This window comes from Xiphophorus hellerii, chromosome 20 (assembly GCF_003331165.1).
Source record: "Xiphophorus hellerii strain 12219 chromosome 20, Xiphophorus_hellerii-4.1, whole genome shotgun sequence".
Taxonomy (NCBI): Eukaryota; Metazoa; Chordata; class Actinopteri; order Cyprinodontiformes; family Poeciliidae; genus Xiphophorus; species Xiphophorus hellerii.
In genome coordinates this window covers 20,908,214-20,924,309 of record NC_045691.1, presented here as the reverse complement: position 1 = coordinate 20,924,309, position 16,096 = coordinate 20,908,214, and the positions used below count along the sequence as shown (strand labels likewise).

The 16,096-nt window shown below is 38.8% G+C and overlaps 2 protein-coding genes across 2 annotated transcripts; one reads left to right on the top strand and one right to left on the bottom strand.

Annotated features, from left to right (window-relative positions):
• The first annotated feature begins 1,344 nt into the window (after positions 1 to 1,344).
• Positions 1,345 to 7,251, top strand: ctsz (cathepsin Z). Its single transcript, XM_032550238.1, has 6 exons — positions 1,345 to 1,617; positions 3,698 to 3,861; positions 4,560 to 4,739; positions 4,819 to 4,969; positions 5,940 to 6,102; positions 6,640 to 7,251. The coding sequence occupies exons 1-6, from the start codon at positions 1,490 to 1,492 to the stop codon at positions 6,763 to 6,765; spliced, it is 912 nt and encodes a 303-aa protein (XP_032406129.1). The 5' UTR covers positions 1,345 to 1,489; the 3' UTR covers positions 6,766 to 7,251.
• A 101-nt stretch (positions 7,252 to 7,352) lies between these two features.
• On the bottom strand, positions 7,353 to 14,803 carry nelfcd (negative elongation factor complex member C/D). The gene is made up of 15 exons (XM_032550237.1): positions 14,616 to 14,803; positions 13,699 to 13,808; positions 12,649 to 12,758; positions 12,430 to 12,539; positions 11,985 to 12,092; positions 11,645 to 11,797; positions 10,291 to 10,421; positions 9,936 to 10,101; positions 9,712 to 9,846; positions 9,372 to 9,511; positions 8,976 to 9,090; positions 8,801 to 8,896; positions 8,590 to 8,730; positions 7,688 to 7,817; positions 7,353 to 7,589 (listed from the first exon to the last, which is right to left on the bottom strand). Exons 1-15 carry the CDS (start codon positions 14,670 to 14,672, stop codon positions 7,555 to 7,557), a joined length of 1,737 nt encoding a protein of 578 aa, XP_032406128.1. The 5' UTR covers positions 14,673 to 14,803; the 3' UTR covers positions 7,353 to 7,554.
• Between the last annotated feature and the right edge of the window lie 1,293 nt (positions 14,804 to 16,096).

The window sequence follows — 16,096 nt, the reverse complement described above, 5'->3', positions numbered from 1 at the left end:
ACCTGAAGTGTAAAATAAACTTCAGTGGAGTTTGAAAACAAAATATCTGTATAGGTTTATGTTTGGTTGAACGATGTGTGTGCCCAGTTGATTTTTTTCTTTTTTGGGGGGGATCAGAAAATCTTTGGGAACCACTGTGGTTTGTTGCAGCAGCAGCTTATCGACAGCTGAGAGGAAGCTGTAAGAAAAGCTCATCAGCTCTGGACAGATAAAATAACATCACTGATGGACAATGTCTCCCACTCCATGCATGAAGCTGTGGCTGCACTAAGAAGCGTGACTGCAAATCCTTCCTCCCAGCTACATCCAACAAACTCCTCATTTATATATGTAGTTCTTTTTTTATAGTCTTGCAAGCAACCTGATTTTTTTTAATGCACAAACACACCAACAAAATGTTTATTTTTTTAAAATGATTCTGTTCGGTTGCTTACTTCTCAGAACTTGAATTTTTAATAAGTACGTGTTTTTAAGGTGTCATTTTGACCATTCTGTAAGTGATTTGTTGTTATTTTATTTCTCTCTTTTAATCTTTGCATGCTTTCAATATTTCTATTCTATTTTTAACTTTACAACCAGATCTTCTATAAGTCTGTTGTTGAGCGTGTCACTGTTCTGTGTCCTGAAGCTTAAGTGGGAAGAAACACAGCAAGTACAGCGGACAATAATGTGGATTAAGTTGTTAATGTGCTGACTCCAGTTAGACAACAACTCACAAAATCACAAGATTCCGTCCATCTTCACAAACATTTAGCATATTCACAATGTGACCCTTCTCCGTCCCCTACTGCGCATGCCTGACACAGTTCAAACAGAAAACATATAAATTGCATATTTGGAAATGTGAACGACAATGCAAAAAAAAACAAAAAACAGCTGCACTAAGAATTTTGAAAAAGAAAGAAAGAAAAGATTTCACAAAAAATCCGAATTGACCATGAAGGTCTGCAGTGAGTGTAGTCTTAGAAAAGCAGAGCCTCTTTAGTCAGAGGCTTCTTCAAATTTGCTGTAATACAGACTGCTATAGGAGATCACAACCATCACCATCTACAATAACTCTTAGAAGAATTTTAAATTAATACTAATAACAATAGCATTTAATTTCCTTGTGGGCTCAGTGAAGTAGTTCTGAACTTGAATTGAACTGAAGAGTGCAGCTTTTCGCTGTCCGTTTCTCCACCTGACCTGTTTATTCCGCATCTATTCTAACTTTCTGAATAGTTATTGTTGCTGCCAGTCGCGTTTTATTTAATAACCGTGTTTTTTTGTGCTCTTTATGAATTCGCCCAGTCACGTTGTTTTTGTGCAACTCGTGATCTGCAGGGCCAACATGTGGCCCGCCTCGGTCATGTGACCCAAATCTCTGCACACCGGCTGCTGATCACCGCGGACCTTCCCCACCAACCCGTCAGTGTCCAGCTCGTCTCCGCTGCCGCAGGGTCCATTTAACCCGTCCTCTCCGCCCCGGTGAGACAGAAAGGTGCCGGACATGGCTCGGACCGCCGCGGTTTGCGTCCTGCTCTCGGTCGTTGTCTCGGCTGTGTCCGCCGGACTGTTTTTCAACCAGAACCATCCGTGTTTTGTCCGCACACCGAGGAAAAACAACTTCGGCTTGAGGTAAAGTGTCGCTGCTTTTTTTCACTACCGTTTACCTATAAAAGTTAGAATAATTAAAGTCGGTTTTAAAAAAAAATAATACTTTTTTCTTACTTATCTAACACCGTCGGTTGTGGTTAGCTTCAGTATGAGCCGCTAGCTAATCTGATCGGAGATAACAGCAGCTATGTAACAAAATAACTTCGTTATACGGGATTAACTTCACTTTTTAAAATACATTATTGTTTTTTAAGTGGACAAAATTCACATGAAGTGACCCTAAAATGAGCCCGTGTGTGAAGTGAGGGTTTTTAGTTTCGTTTTCTTCCTGCCAGTTTGGGTGAACAGATACAGTAAAACTGACGGATCATCGTCAACGTTCAACCGCAGATCACGAGGTTCGGTCCAGTTCAGACCGAGGAAGTTACTGGACTACAACCTGGAAAGAGGAAACCTGGCTGTAAAGGTTATGGGAGGTATTTTCCCCAGGTGTTTCCCTGTAAACTGGAATTTCATCAAAAAGTTCTTTGGGTTTTAGTGATTCAGTTCAAAACCACAAAGATTCATTAAATCCCTGGTGAAGATATTTCAAATGTTTGCTTCTGCAAATTTTGATTGATGGCTTATTTCTATTGAAATTCTTATAGGAGGGAGGGTAAGCCACAAAATGTCTACGCAAATTAGGTTGGATGGAAAATTGAGTGGAAGGAAAACCCATTAAAAAAAAGGGAGCACATGCAGCAGGGATAGCCGTAGCTTTGACAGAAATTTGACGCAAAGCTCGTTTTCAAAATGTGTTGACTGCAGCTGGAGTCAGAGGTTCAACACCACCACACTTACAGTAGATGTATCCATGAAATGGATAAAAGCAACTTACTTGGACTGGTCCATTGCCCAGAGGTCCAAAGTTCACTTTTTTAAGTAAATCCTGCAGTTTAGTTTTTAAATAAAGTCTACATTGTCTGGAGGAAGAGTGGAGAGCCACAGATTAGAAGTTATTTTAGGTTAAGAACGTTTTCACAGTGATTTCGGGGAGCGCTACCATCTGAATGTGTTGCTCCACTGTGTTTTATAAAGTTATACTGTACAGTACTCAGTCAGCTCCGCCGTCTACCTGAAAATTTCAGAGCACATCATTTGTATAACGACATTTCCGAACCTTTCTAGCTACTTTCATTTCACACGGGCCACCAGACCTTACTTGTGCCCCCACCAGGTTTAGCTTTTTTTTTTTTTTTTTAATGTTTGCATTTTTAAGATTTTCTAGTTGGTGTTCAGGTATTAATCTTCCAATCTTCCAATAACACTTAATTATCATGTGATATTTTCATATTTCCTGTCAACTTTAATCATTTTTTTAACTCAAAAACACGACGAGCCGCTGGATGAACGACCGCCCAACACCCAGCCACCAGGCTTAACAGGTTTTCTGGAGAAAACCTTGATTTATGTATTTAAGGCATTTTGCATCAAGACCTCCTTAAATTAGCACACATTAAAACAACACCTACTGCAATACTTTACACCAATTACAGATTATTTATAATTGAGTAAGAACATTTTTACAACCTATATGCAAAAAGGGATTCTCTTTTTGTTCTTGTGAATTGCTCAGTTCAGGATTCATGCAGGAGTCACAGTTTAGGATTGAAACGCTGCAGCTCCACAGTTCCACGCGTTACCGGAGCTGGCTGTTATCTCCTCAGCGTTTCTGTTTCCTGAAATGAATATTAGTGCAAACTGGTAATTTTAGCTGTGCAGATCCACCCGTCGGGTTTCTTTTACTTTTGGATGTGGTGTGTGTGTTTAGCATGCTTGAGAAGCAGAGAATTGTGTCCTTCTGCAGCTTGTAAGTGTTTGAGTTATTTTCTAATCAAATAAGTGAAACAGAAGCGTGAAAAGTAACCTTGACATGTTAACTAAGAACGTAGCTCACGTACAATGATTGTAGTAGGATTAAAAATGGGGCTATTGTGGATTTAAATGCTCTCTTAGGTAGTATAAAGTTGTAATTTTGCTCAATTAATGTATAGATTGCATCAACACTAAGATAAATTGGTAAAAATGAGCAGAAAGTTGACGGGTTCCTCTCCGTTTCCAGAACCGGTCCTCGGCCCCATGAGTACCTGAACATCTCTGACCTGCCCAAGGTGTGGGACTGGAGGAACGTCAACGGGACCAACTTCGTCAGCACGACTCGCAACCAGCACATCCCGCAGTACTGCGGCTCCTGCTGGGCGCATGGCAGCACCAGCGCCATGGCAGGTATGAGTCAGCACCCTCCAGCTATCACGAGCTTTTAGACGCTAAGTGGTTGTGGCGTCATCATCACAAGGCTGGAATGTATTTTTACATGTATGTGGACGTTTCATTTCCTCTTCGAGACGGAGCAGAAACCTGTCATGGTTGATGTTTCTGCTGCTGTTGAAAGCTGCAGAATGTAACTTCTATAACAATGTTGTTTTTTTTTTTACATATTTGTTAAAACTATGTTGTGACAGTGTAATGTAAAAAATGAGCTCTTCTCCCAGTACTAACTATAGAAACAGACCACTCTGTTTGAAACAACTGATCACTCTCATGCTCACCCCTCCTCACTTGCTCTTTGCTAAGCTGCAGCTGGTTTACCACAACATAGCCTGCCACCAACGCTAAGGCTAGTTAGCATAGCCACCGATGATGACAGATAAAGTTTTTCTTTGTTTTTACATCATTAGCACTTTGAGCAGAATACACAAGTTTGATTGACAGCACTAAGATCCTCCACCTGGCTCTGATTGGTTGTTTTTGACCATGAGTGGTGGATTTTTGCAGATCGCTTTAGTAGCACTTTTCTTTTTCCACAGATTGTCTCATACCATGCTGTCATGAAAATGTTGACGGTTTTAATAGATATGGAAAAAAAGAAAACATTTTAGTAAAATTAACATCCTGCAGCTTTAACGCATTATTTCCCCCCTTAGATCGCATCAACATCAAGAGAAAAGGAGCGTGGCCTTCCGCTTACCTCTCTGTGCAGCATGTGATCGACTGCGGCGACGCGGGCTCTTGCCACGGCGGCGATCACACCGGAGTTTGGGAGTATGCGAACTCTCACGGCATCCCAGATGAAACCTGCAACAACTACCAGGCTAAAGACCAGGGTAAGGCCGCCACTGCATGTGGAGCGATGGCTATGTTCACGCATCAAGACATCAACATGCTCTCTGTGTGACCCGAAAGATTGCAAGCTCTTCAACCAGTGCGGCACCTGCACCACCTTCGGACAGTGCAACATCGTCAAGAACTACACCATGTGGAAGGTTGGGGACTACGGCTCCGTCAGCGGGAGAGAGAAGATGATGGCCGAGATTTATGCCAGAGGACCAATCAGGTTGGTTCAGGTTAAAATTCAGTGGAGATCTGATTAGGCCTGTCGCAATAATCAACAAATAAATTAATCGCATGGTAAAATGAGCAAAATAATTTTCATTTTTTCTCTCTTTCTACCAAAAACTAGATGACAAAAGTCTTCAGTCTCATGCTTTGGTCTCAACTAGCCCCTTCTTTTAAAGTACAATTTAGTTTAGAGACTTAAATGTCCATTTTACTTGTTTTGTGGTTTACTTTTATTACTTTGGATAATTAAAATGTCTTCCAGTTCCAGCACTAAAAGTTTATTGATCTTTGAGAATGTGTTCTTGCGTTATTATGCCATTTCTACTGTATTTACTTAAAAATCGCCTCGAAAAACAATATTATCGTTTCTGGGACAATTATCGCCCAGCAAAGTTTCTTATGTCGAGCCGAATCATGATGCTGATCTCAGTCAGAAAATCAGCTTGTATCATTTTTTCTTTCAACAGCTACGCACTACTTTGTGTTTTTATGCACTTGCTCACCTACAGTCTGCTCAGGTTTTCTGCTTTTCATTAAGTTTAGATCCGAAAGTTATCAAGAACCACAGATGGGTGTTGAATAATCTAAGCGATGGAAATAAACAGGAGAACCTGTTAAAAACCCAAAGAACAACTTAAGATCCCTTTTAAAACAAAATGGTTTGAAGGTATTATTTCAGTAATCATATAAACTATGAAACATTTGCATAATACTGTAACTGACTGCAATAGCATTGGGCAACATAGATCACCAAATGGAGAGTGAGATGTTACAAAACATTTACATTGATATACATACCATTGATAAAATCTCTTGTATGTTGATGAAGAATGTGATTCAGGAACCAGGAACTCACCGATGTCTTCCTGTTTTGTTTTTGTATCCTAGTTTTTGTTCTTGTTCCAGTTCATATGTGTCTTTAAGCAGAAACAGGAAGTGACCCGAGATGTTTTCATGTTCTTCAGTTGTGGGATTATGGCCACAGACAAGCTGGACGCGTACAGCGGAGGCATCTACTCCGAGTACCAGGAGGAAGCGTTCATCAACCACATCGTGTCGGTGGCGGGATGGGGCTTCGAGGACGGGGTCGAATACTGGGTCGTCCGCAACTCCTGGGGCGAGCCGTGGGTGAGTCCTCAGCAGAGGAGATTCATTATTTTCCATTACTGTTAAATTTGATGTAAATCTAAACTACTGTGATCTGCAGTTGCTGATGTATCATTTCTTTCTTCTTGAATGGCGGTAATTTAAACTCGATTCACTTCTTGGTGAATTCCTTGCAAATCCATCAGCAGTTTTAAAGAGGAGAAAGAAATTTATACTGGAAAATCATAGATTAAAAATCTGTTTTAGAACAAAGTTCTGTCTAAAATCATAAATGTAGTATTTTCTTATTTGTTGACGTTTAAAAATATCCCAGATTACAATAATTTGGATTGTAGTGTTTAACCCATTACTGCTTCTATCTTATTTTAACAATTATGTTAAAATAAAATAAAAATGTTCTGGTCAACAAACACTAAAATAAAGAGATTCCTTTTTTTTCTATTTTGGCAAATACTAAAAGTAGGTTTTAATTATAACTCTGACCACTAGATGGCGACAAAGTGCGTTATTTATATATAATCAGTCATTCGTTCTCGGTAATCTTTTGCCTCTCCTCAGGGTGAGCGGGGTTGGCTGAGGATTGTGACCAGCGCTTACAAAGGAGGAAGTGGCAGCAAGTACAACCTGGCGCTGGAGGAGGACTGCATGTACGGAGATCCCATCGTCCCCAAAGATTACCTCTAGACGAGCTCCGGGTCACGCAATGCTGTTGTCTTCCTATCATAATGGTGAAGGGAAACTTTTATATGCTTGTACAAAAACAAAAAGGGATTTAAAAAAAATTTTTTTTTACATATATTTTAAAAAAATTATGCTGAGGTCTGAAGATTTGCTGTAGTGGAGATTTTCTGCAGGCTGAAATTCTGAGACTTAAATGATTTTTAATTGGAGGGTTTGATGCATCTGTCCTCTAGAGAAATGTTGATGTTTGAACAGCCATTTATCTGTGCATGAAAGACTTTACACACAACTTTTTTTTATTTGTGACGAATCCAAAGCAAAGCAGCACTGAATGTCTGTTTTCTGATTATTGCACTACAGGAAATGCAACTTTTAATGTGCCTTATTAGGACTTAATGTCAAACTAGTAATTATGCTACTTTGTTGAACAATCCAGCACACCAATATTCTTTGTTTCAAACAGTATCAATAAACACTGAGGTTACTTCAGTCTATGGGAATTATTGGTTTACACAATTTATTTTTTTCCAGCATAAGTGGAAGATTTCCTATATTTGGGATTTTAGTGGAAAAATGTAATGGATCACAAAAATACTCAAGCATTTTTATTGTGAAAAAGCATGAAGCTTGATAAAATATGGAAAATAAAATATACATGTAGGGGGAAAAAAACAAAAATTGAGCTGCGTCTTCAGAAACATCTGTTCGTACCTCCTCAAAGTCCGAGCTGAGATCAGGCTGAACCCTGGATTCTCACAGAAAGCCTCTCCTTCGGGTTTTCCAGCATCGTTTTCAGTTAATCATAATGAAGTTTGACTTGCAATGAGCTGAAAAAAATAAGTTATCCACATGTCAGGCTTCTGGAAGCTAAAACAGAAAAGGCCTGATTGACTTCTGGGACTCATTTTAATCCGTCGGCTTTTACCAATGAACTCGGCGACCGGGTCGTGTTCTCCCTCCGTGCGGATCGTTCCTGCGATGCTGTCGTTCTCCAGGATGGGCAAGAAGAGCTGCACGAAGACCGACGTGTATGGAGGCGCGATCACATCCAGCACCTTGAAGAGAAACGCTCCAGGATGAACTTTGTATTAAAAAGCAGGTCTCCTTTTTCTTACAAAGTCATAAAAAAAATATTTCTACTCACTCCTTTAAGTGTTTAACATTGACTGTATTACTGTCAATTTATTTCTAATTTAAAATGTTCCATAAATATCAGAATACAAAAACTACTATAAAAATAAGAATAAATTCAGCAGGTGAATACAACTGCACTCTGCACTTTCAAGTTTATAAAAATAAAACATCAGCACCTGATCTCATTAAAGGGGATTAGTGTGAAGTATTAATGCCAGACTAACAATAAATAAATAAATTATGAGAATAAAGTCATATTACCAGAATAAAGTAGTAACATTATTAGAACTGAAGAATATTGAACATCTTGTGAAAGTATTAGTTTTACTAATGTAGAAATAATCTGTTAACACATCAGCATCAGATTTTCAGTAGCAGGATTTTGAAATGATTGTGCAAGTAATATTATGACATCATTACAACTTTATTGTCATTATTTTGACTTTATTCTTATAGGTTTTTTTTCTAAGCCTGGCCCTAATACTCTGTTGTAGATTAATGCAGACCACTGCCACAAAATAAATAAAGGGAATCTAAACAAGTTTCTCAAAATGTGAAACCTAAAAAGAGTGTTAATACTATTGCAAAGCACTGTATCCTTTTACATGATTCGCAGAATCTGACCAAAGTATTAATGCATTATAGCAGCAGCGGTGCATTTCTTTCTGTTTCAACCCAGGATCAACATGTTACCTCAGTGACAAAGTATCGAATGAGGGAGATGTCCGTGTTGAGTTTCTCCAGACACTTGCGGATGTAGCTGACGACCGGCAGGACGTAGCCGCGGCTCAGGAGGTGAACCATTCGGTCCAGCAGAGTCTTCTTCAGCTCCAGCTGCAAGTGACGTAAAATATCACTGAGGATTCAGAGAAGCAACAAGCGGGACAAAGTCTGAGAGGCCCACCTGCTCCATGACGTCCAGCTGAGAGTGCTCCGTCTCAAAGAGCTTGATGAGCAGCTGCAGGACCTGCGGGTGCAGCAGCTGGTGGCACGTGCAGATCTGAGCCCAACAACATTTGCTGCTTAGACTTCATCTTTAAAGAGCCAACACTTCCTTCCACCTGTTAACGCCGTCATACCTCGTCTAGTAGGGCTAAATGGACCGGGGTGTGGTCTGTTTGCAGCTGGAAGTAGCGGGGCTCTGAGACGGTCCAGTCCACCCACTTTAAAACTCCCATGGCAACCACTGGAAACCTGCACAACAGGAATTATCACCAGTAGAACCAGAGAGAGGCGGGAAGAGAGGTTCATGACACTAGAGAAAAACCCAGATTGGTATGTGGACCAGAGAATTAAATTTAATATAAATAAATGTAAAAAAGCCCTTTTAGTTTTTCTGAAGTCATTGTTCTTTTAACAAATAGAATCTAGAAAAACTAAAAAAAAAATTTCTTATTTCCATCACTGCAAAAACATAAAACCTTACCAAATACCTTTTGTTCAGTTTTTAGTGTAAATCTCTGTGTCTGACTCACCGGATGCATTGGTATAACGTGCCGAGTTCAGCCACCAGCTCCGTCGCTCCTTTGTTCTCGTTACAGCAGAGGTTGTGAACGGTCTCAATGGCCTTGGATGTTGTCTTCAACTCCTCTTTATTGATGTTGACTCTCTTGTTCTGGTATTGAAACAAAGTCTGTTTTTAAAACACTTGTCCTTTCCATTCCAGTTTAGAAATATGTGATGATTTGTGTTGGTCTAGAATATAAAATCAGATAAAATACCCAACAGTCCAAGGTGTATTCTAGAAACTACACCAATGTTAGTGATTTGCTAATAATAGATACAGTGTGCAAAGAGCGTCGTTATATTCTGTACCTTCTTCCACGTCTCAACCACACTGGCAGCATAAGCCAAGATGTGGATGTATTTGTGTTTATGGTCCTGATTAATTTTTGATCCAGGCTTAAAAAGTGACTGCATGAAAAGGTCCAGAAAGGCGGGCACCCTGATCTACAGACGGGAGCAGAGGTTCAGTTATCAGCAGCAACGCAAGGATGCAGTGGATGAAAACAGAATCAGAGAGGCTTCATCTCCTCTACCAGCTCCACAGGAGGAGGGTCCATGCTGCTGAACATCTTGAAGAGAACCGTGATGTCGGCAGGATTCAGGGCTCCTTTAGACAACATGGCACCCAAAGCCTGGCAGGCTCGAGGGTAGGCTGCTGCCGTACCAAGAGCAAGGGTTATTTGACTGGCATCATGACCCCTGTGACAGACACAGCATCAGGGTTATTACTGACACTTATCACAAACAACCCGGCTACAACAAAAGCACAAGGGTAGATTTCTAGAGAGTTAAATATTAGATTTTTGTCTCTTCCATCTAATTCAGTTTAGATGGGAACCTTGTTAACCCTCGCTCTGTAACTTTTGCTAAATTACGAGGCAGCCGTACCTCTGATGCGCCGACTTCTGGACCTCCTGGCTGATCCTACGAACAGCGGAGCCGCCCTGCTCCTCCTGAGCCAGGATGGACATCATGGCCTGGGCAAAGAGGTACGTGTGCTCACCATGACACACCATTTTCTGCAGAAAACAGAAGAAGAACATAAAAGATTACAGTTTCCAAATGAGCTCTTTCCATTTACAAAGCTGATGTAAATCAGGCTTTCTGTGGTTTTCTTTGAACTTTTCAGCACTTTTCCTCAAAAAATAGAAAATGAACACGAGAGATGCATCGTTCTTCAGTTAATAATCTTCTATGTAGTTAATATATTGTCAGCTAAAAGCTCTTAAAAAATTGTGTTCTTGTCAATAGGATACAATTTATTTCAAACTACAGAAATGGTCAAATTCATTTACAACCCTTTCTAGAGATAAAAATTTGTGTGATAAACATGTTTGTCAAAGATGACATCAAAAATAAAATATGAAAAGTCAAAAAAAATTAAAAATCTTTAAAAAATAAAAATCATGTGTGGACAGGAATATGTTCAGATGCTTTTTTATAAGAATCCAAACTGTTATGAGAAAAACTGGTCATTCAAACAGGTTTTAACCAAAGAATTACAGGACAAAGACTCAGACCTGCAGTTTTTGTTAAAGTTTACTACAATTTTTTTATTGAAAGTAACTAATTTGGAAAGACTTTCTTTTGCCAGACTGTCATTTTTTGTTACTTGTATAAATTATTGTCATTTTCATTCTTAAAATACCAAAATGTTCATTCAAATTTATATTTTGGTTCATCTGATGATGTAATTTTTAAATACTAAATAAGTGATAATTTGACCAGTTACTCAGTACTTTATACCAAATAATTTTTTACTCTTAAGTAATTCTGTGGATGGCTAGTTTCTACTTTTACTTGAGAATAAATATGTTGAAGTAGTGCTACTCTCACTTGAGTACTATCTTTGGGTATTCTACCCACCTCTGTTTTTAAGTCTTTTTAAGTCCAAGTCTTTTCTACCGATGAAAGAGCCTCGATAAGTGAAAATAAAATGATACATAACCATCTGAAGTTTCTGTTTAGACACAAACCTTCTTGGATTAGAAATATTTCTGAAGCAATAAATGTTTTGGAGTTTGAAGCAAAAGTTGTTTTGTGTGACAATCAGGAGATGCTGATTGGTTGAAAACAAAATCCAACTTCCTTAAATTTGGCCCGACAGCCGAGTTCAAAAGTTTAATCTGTTGCCTGATCAGAGGAACTATGCTTCTAGTATTTTTTTATTTTTATTTTTTTTTTTAGAAATATTAACTTTACCTTCACCTATAAGTAAAACAGGAACACAAGAAAGGCTCACAGCAAACTCTGGCAGGTTCTTCTCTAGGTTTTCTTCTCCTCCGTCCAGCAGCGTGGCTAAAGACGTCCTCAGCACCCGGGAGAAAACCTCCAGCTGCTGACACGCTGTGGAAACACTGGTGATCTCTCCCTGATAGCCTGCATCAGAAATGAGCTGAACAAGAAACAAAAAAACACAAAATATGAAGATGCTTCTTCAGCCACCAACCTACACATCATTTTATTTGTGTACACACAGGAATTAACTAAAACTGAGTGCAGCAGGATATCAGAAGAAATAACTGGCTCATCTAATGTAAATAATTTTAGATCAAATCAAAGTAGAAAATATATAACTGTACCTTTACAGTGAAGTTGAGCATCAGGCAGTCGGGGTGAGCCTCTGCCAGCTTGTAGAAGAGATCCCTCCATGTTGTGTGTGCTATCATCTGCTCGAGCCAAGCTGGAGTCTAAAAACAAATCAGACGGTATAAATCTGGACTGGTTTGTACGGACTAGAGCTGTGAGATACTGGGAGAATATGCAATATGGGAAACATTATGATGGGGATGTGAGGCAGCAATAAAAACCTGTTCCATCATTATGAAATCATTAAAACTTTCTGTGAGGTTTTGGACAATTTTAATGGAAGTATCCATCCTTCTGGTGAAATATATTATTTTGCAGACAGCAAACGAGGGACATTTTAAATATAAGATGACATAAGATAATGATTGCAATTTGATATGCAGTTCTAACAGGGACTGAAATGTAATGAATCTGCTCCTTCCTGCTCATAACACCCACCTCTCCCTCAACCGTGAAGATGGAGTCGGCTTTCTGGGGGTCAAAGTGCTTTATCAGGAGACTCTTAAGGTGGTTTTCTACTCGCTCTTGGACCTGAGCCGGTTCTACACCTGAAGCCCAACGAAACAGCTTACAGATAAGTAACAAAACATCGATACACTCCACAATATAAACAGATAAGGCGTTTCCTTGCTAGTTTTCCTGTGTTTCTTTACTCACCCATCTGAATGAGCCACTCTGCCAGCAGATTAACAGTCTGTGCAACAGCAGAGTAGTTCTCAGAGAGAAGCTGGATGACGTGTTCTGGAGAGCCGCCTGCTTGGAAATATCTGCAACAGCAGCAGCAGGGTGTTTAATACTTCTTATGTTTTTGCTTTTTTGATCACATCTAAATGTTGCAGATCAAACTATTAGCAACATCAGACAAAAATAACCAGAGTAAATAAAAAGACATTTCATTTATTAGAGGAAAACAGTTATCCAAAGCAACCTGGTGTTATGTGAAAAGTTACTAGTACACTAAACGTAGTAACTGGTTGTGCCTTTCATATGGGCAACAGGTAACTAGTTACATACCAAGAAATGCAATTAAATCTTCAGATAGGGCTAGATTTCTTTGAATAGCTTTTCTCTTTTTATTTGAAAACTATTGTTTGAATTTTCTCAAGCTATCTGGTCACATTTAACTGTGAGAAAAAGTCCAAATCTGTCCAATCTATTAAGGGGTAAATGCTTTCTCACCTCACTGTGTGTAGGTTTATTAAATGTTGCAAACATAGATAAATTACGCCCTCTTCTGGCCAGTTTAAATATTTACAACAATCATTTATTGCCAAATCAAACACGCACAATTATTTTTGCCATATAATAAATAATAGCAGCTGTGTGAAAGTGGAAGTGCTCAGGGTTCGGAGTATGTCAAGGTTTTATCTGTATTAGCATTTGTGTCCACTGGACAAATTATTGGGTCAAACAAAATGTAAATCTCACTACAGTTACACTATAAATTCATGCAAATGTAAAGTAAGCCTTTTAAATTTAAAGAAAAGTAGTGATATACATGTTTACTGTATGAAGCTTTTTCCAGTCGTAGGCTAATGCATTTTGACTCACTTGGAAATATATGTGGTAGTTCTGAGCAGAGCTGAAGTTTTTATGAAAAAAGCTGATGAATATTGTTGTGTGAGGATGTAACAGCAGTGATTTGTGGGTGTGTGTGAGAGACGCACAAGGGTTAAACCTGTGCGGTATTTTAAAGAAGAACCTCACCTTTTGAGGGTGTTGAATATTGCAGGCTCCATGATGTAGTCCCTGCTGGAGAATTTCAGCAGACAGTCCTCCTGAACTTTTCCATCATTTTCCTCATCGTACCCATCCTCCTGAAAGATTCAATAATACGCCTCTAAAAGGAGCTAAAAGCCTGGAGAGTTAACTCAACATATCTCGCTTTCTTTCTAAATCATTGTTCTGCACTAATCAGTCCGATTTTGCACAACTGCACTGTGGCACACTTGCTGTACATATATTTACATATACATATCTGCATATTTTTTTTGAATCTTTGCAAGGACTGCTCTTAAGTTGCTTTTTATATTAACAGCATTTCATATTTTTACAATTTATAAACAACTACTACTCAGTGGTAGTTGTTATTGTGTCTTGTCTCTATGCTGTAACTGCGAAGTAATTTCCCTGTTGGGATGAATAAAGTACTTCTATTCTATTCTATTCTATTCTATTCTATTCTACCCATTAACGAAACTTAAAAGTGATGCCTTTGCACATTAATGACAAGGTGCAAGATGCAGATATATACAGCTTTAAAACTGTGTGCTTACACTTTGATCAGAGTATGCATAGCTGATACGCAATTCAGGATGAAACGTTAAGGCAGTTACTGAACATAAATGCCATAGTTTTTTTTTTGTCAATTACAAACTGAAGCAACTGTTTTCAGCTAATATAAATGCTCTGTACTATTATAATTTTACATTTATTAAACCCTTAAACTGGATACAACTGATTTTGATGCAATGTGATTACATAAATATCCCAGAAAGATGACGGGAACAGTAAAATCTGAGGAGTTAACCGGGATAAAGCTCCGTGTATTGAGTTAGCCAGCTAACCGAGCTAATGCTAACTAACGGTCACAAAAGCTGAACAGCAACAAGTCCCGCTCTCACCAGCGGCCCCTCCGCGCTCTCCCAGTCTCCTGCCCCTCCGTAATATTCATCGTCCATGGCGACGGGAAGAAAATGAGACGCTGCGCCAACCTACACTGACCCAGCTGCGACTGGTAAATGCTGGAGATAAATATAGCCTCCTTAGCAAGTAAGCTAACAACAACTGGAGGAAGATGGCGACATGGTGACGACAGATGCGGACCGAGCCTTTTCCCCGAGTACAGACTGACAGGCTCAGTGGGCTCAAGTTAATGTCATAACTTGATACTAGTTGTCCTTGGGGTTCAGTTACACACATTTATTTTAACCATTATTAACTTAAATTCCTAAAAAAAAAAAAAAGTAATGAAATTTTAAATATGTTGGCAATCTGAAATATTTTAACAAATCTTACTGTAGTAGTTAGTAATTGGGGCATTTAGAAAACGCTGACCTTTCAGTACATTTATTCCTGGCAAGAAAATCCCATGTTAAAAGAAATAATTTATAATAAAAAAAAAAAGTACCCAGAGGCTCAATTTGTACTACCCTCTTACCAGGACAGTACTTTACCCTGTTTCATTTGCCCATTTCCCTTTACACAGTCCTTGTTTATAGTCTCTTCTGTTTTAATCACTCTGCAGATTTTTTCCTAAGATGGTTTACAGTCACAACCATGACCTGTCTTGATTAGTGTTTATTCAAAATGTCTGGGTATTTCAGGGGATCTTTGAGCTGTCACTCAAACAAGGTTCCTAAAGCCTTTAGAAGAGAAACAGGCCTGTGACCTCTGACCTGCCACCGTATGAACCAAGAGGGATGAGGTGATTTCCCCCCCACATCTTCATCCTTTGTTTTACACAAGTCCAGGCTGGAATGTTTGTTGCCAAATAGTGAAATCTGAGCTTAATCTCACTAAAGCATGCGGTTCCAGTTAAAAGTCAAATATTTGTCATGGTGGGAGAGAAATGTTTCCTTTCATAACATGCCTGCTGAAATTTTCCAAATTGATCCTCCTTCAGTTTAGTTGGCAATGGCGGAAAGAAATGGTTCTGTCACGTTAAAACATTGATACACCATAGAAACAAATTCATGCATTTAGAGGTTCCTGACCGTAAAAAAGTATATTTTTAAAAATGCTTTAGTTGCAATTATTGCTTGACACATTGATACTATAAATAACTTAAATACTGTGTTGCTTTGTAAATGTAATGGCTTGTTTGCATCTTGCACAGTGCTACACTTTTGTTTTGCAGGATGTCCTTGTTAGTCTCAATGGATTTGTTTTCCAAAAAAATAAAGTTAAAATAAAAAAATTCAAATTGATTGTTAGGGATACAACTATGTGCTTTTGTTAATTATCTCTCTGCATTTATTTCCACAGTGAATCAAACTGAATTGCTTTTTCAAAAATGTTGAAGTCTCCTTACAGAAGTTTGGGTCTCAATAAACGAGGTTAACCTAACTGTACAGAACATAGAAATTTAATCAAATATACATGT

Bases quoted from the DNA above. Each gene is read 5' to 3' on its own strand.
- ctsz (XM_032550238.1), top strand. From the start codon at position 1,490: ATGGCTCGGACCGCCGCGGTTTGCGTCCTGCTCTCGGTCGTTGTCTCG. The intron at 3,862-4,559 runs GTATGAGTCAGC...TTCCCCCCTTAG, and splicing joins CAGCACCAGCGCCATGGCAG to ATCGCATCAACATCAAGAGA. The intron at 6,103-6,639 runs GTGAGTCCTCAG...GCCTCTCCTCAG, and splicing joins ACTCCTGGGGCGAGCCGTGG to GGTGAGCGGGGTTGGCTGAG.
- nelfcd (XM_032550237.1), bottom strand. From the start codon at position 14,672: ATGGACGATGAATATTACGGAGGGGCAGGAGACTGGGAGAGCGCGGAG. The intron at 11,798-11,984 runs GTACAGTTATAT...TTTCTTGTTCAG, and splicing joins TGCTCAACTTCACTGTAAAG to CTCATTTCTGATGCAGGCTA. The intron at 10,422-11,644 runs GTGAGCCTTTCT...TGTTTTCTGCAG, and splicing joins AGAACCTGCCAGAGTTTGCT to AAAATGGTGTGTCATGGTGA.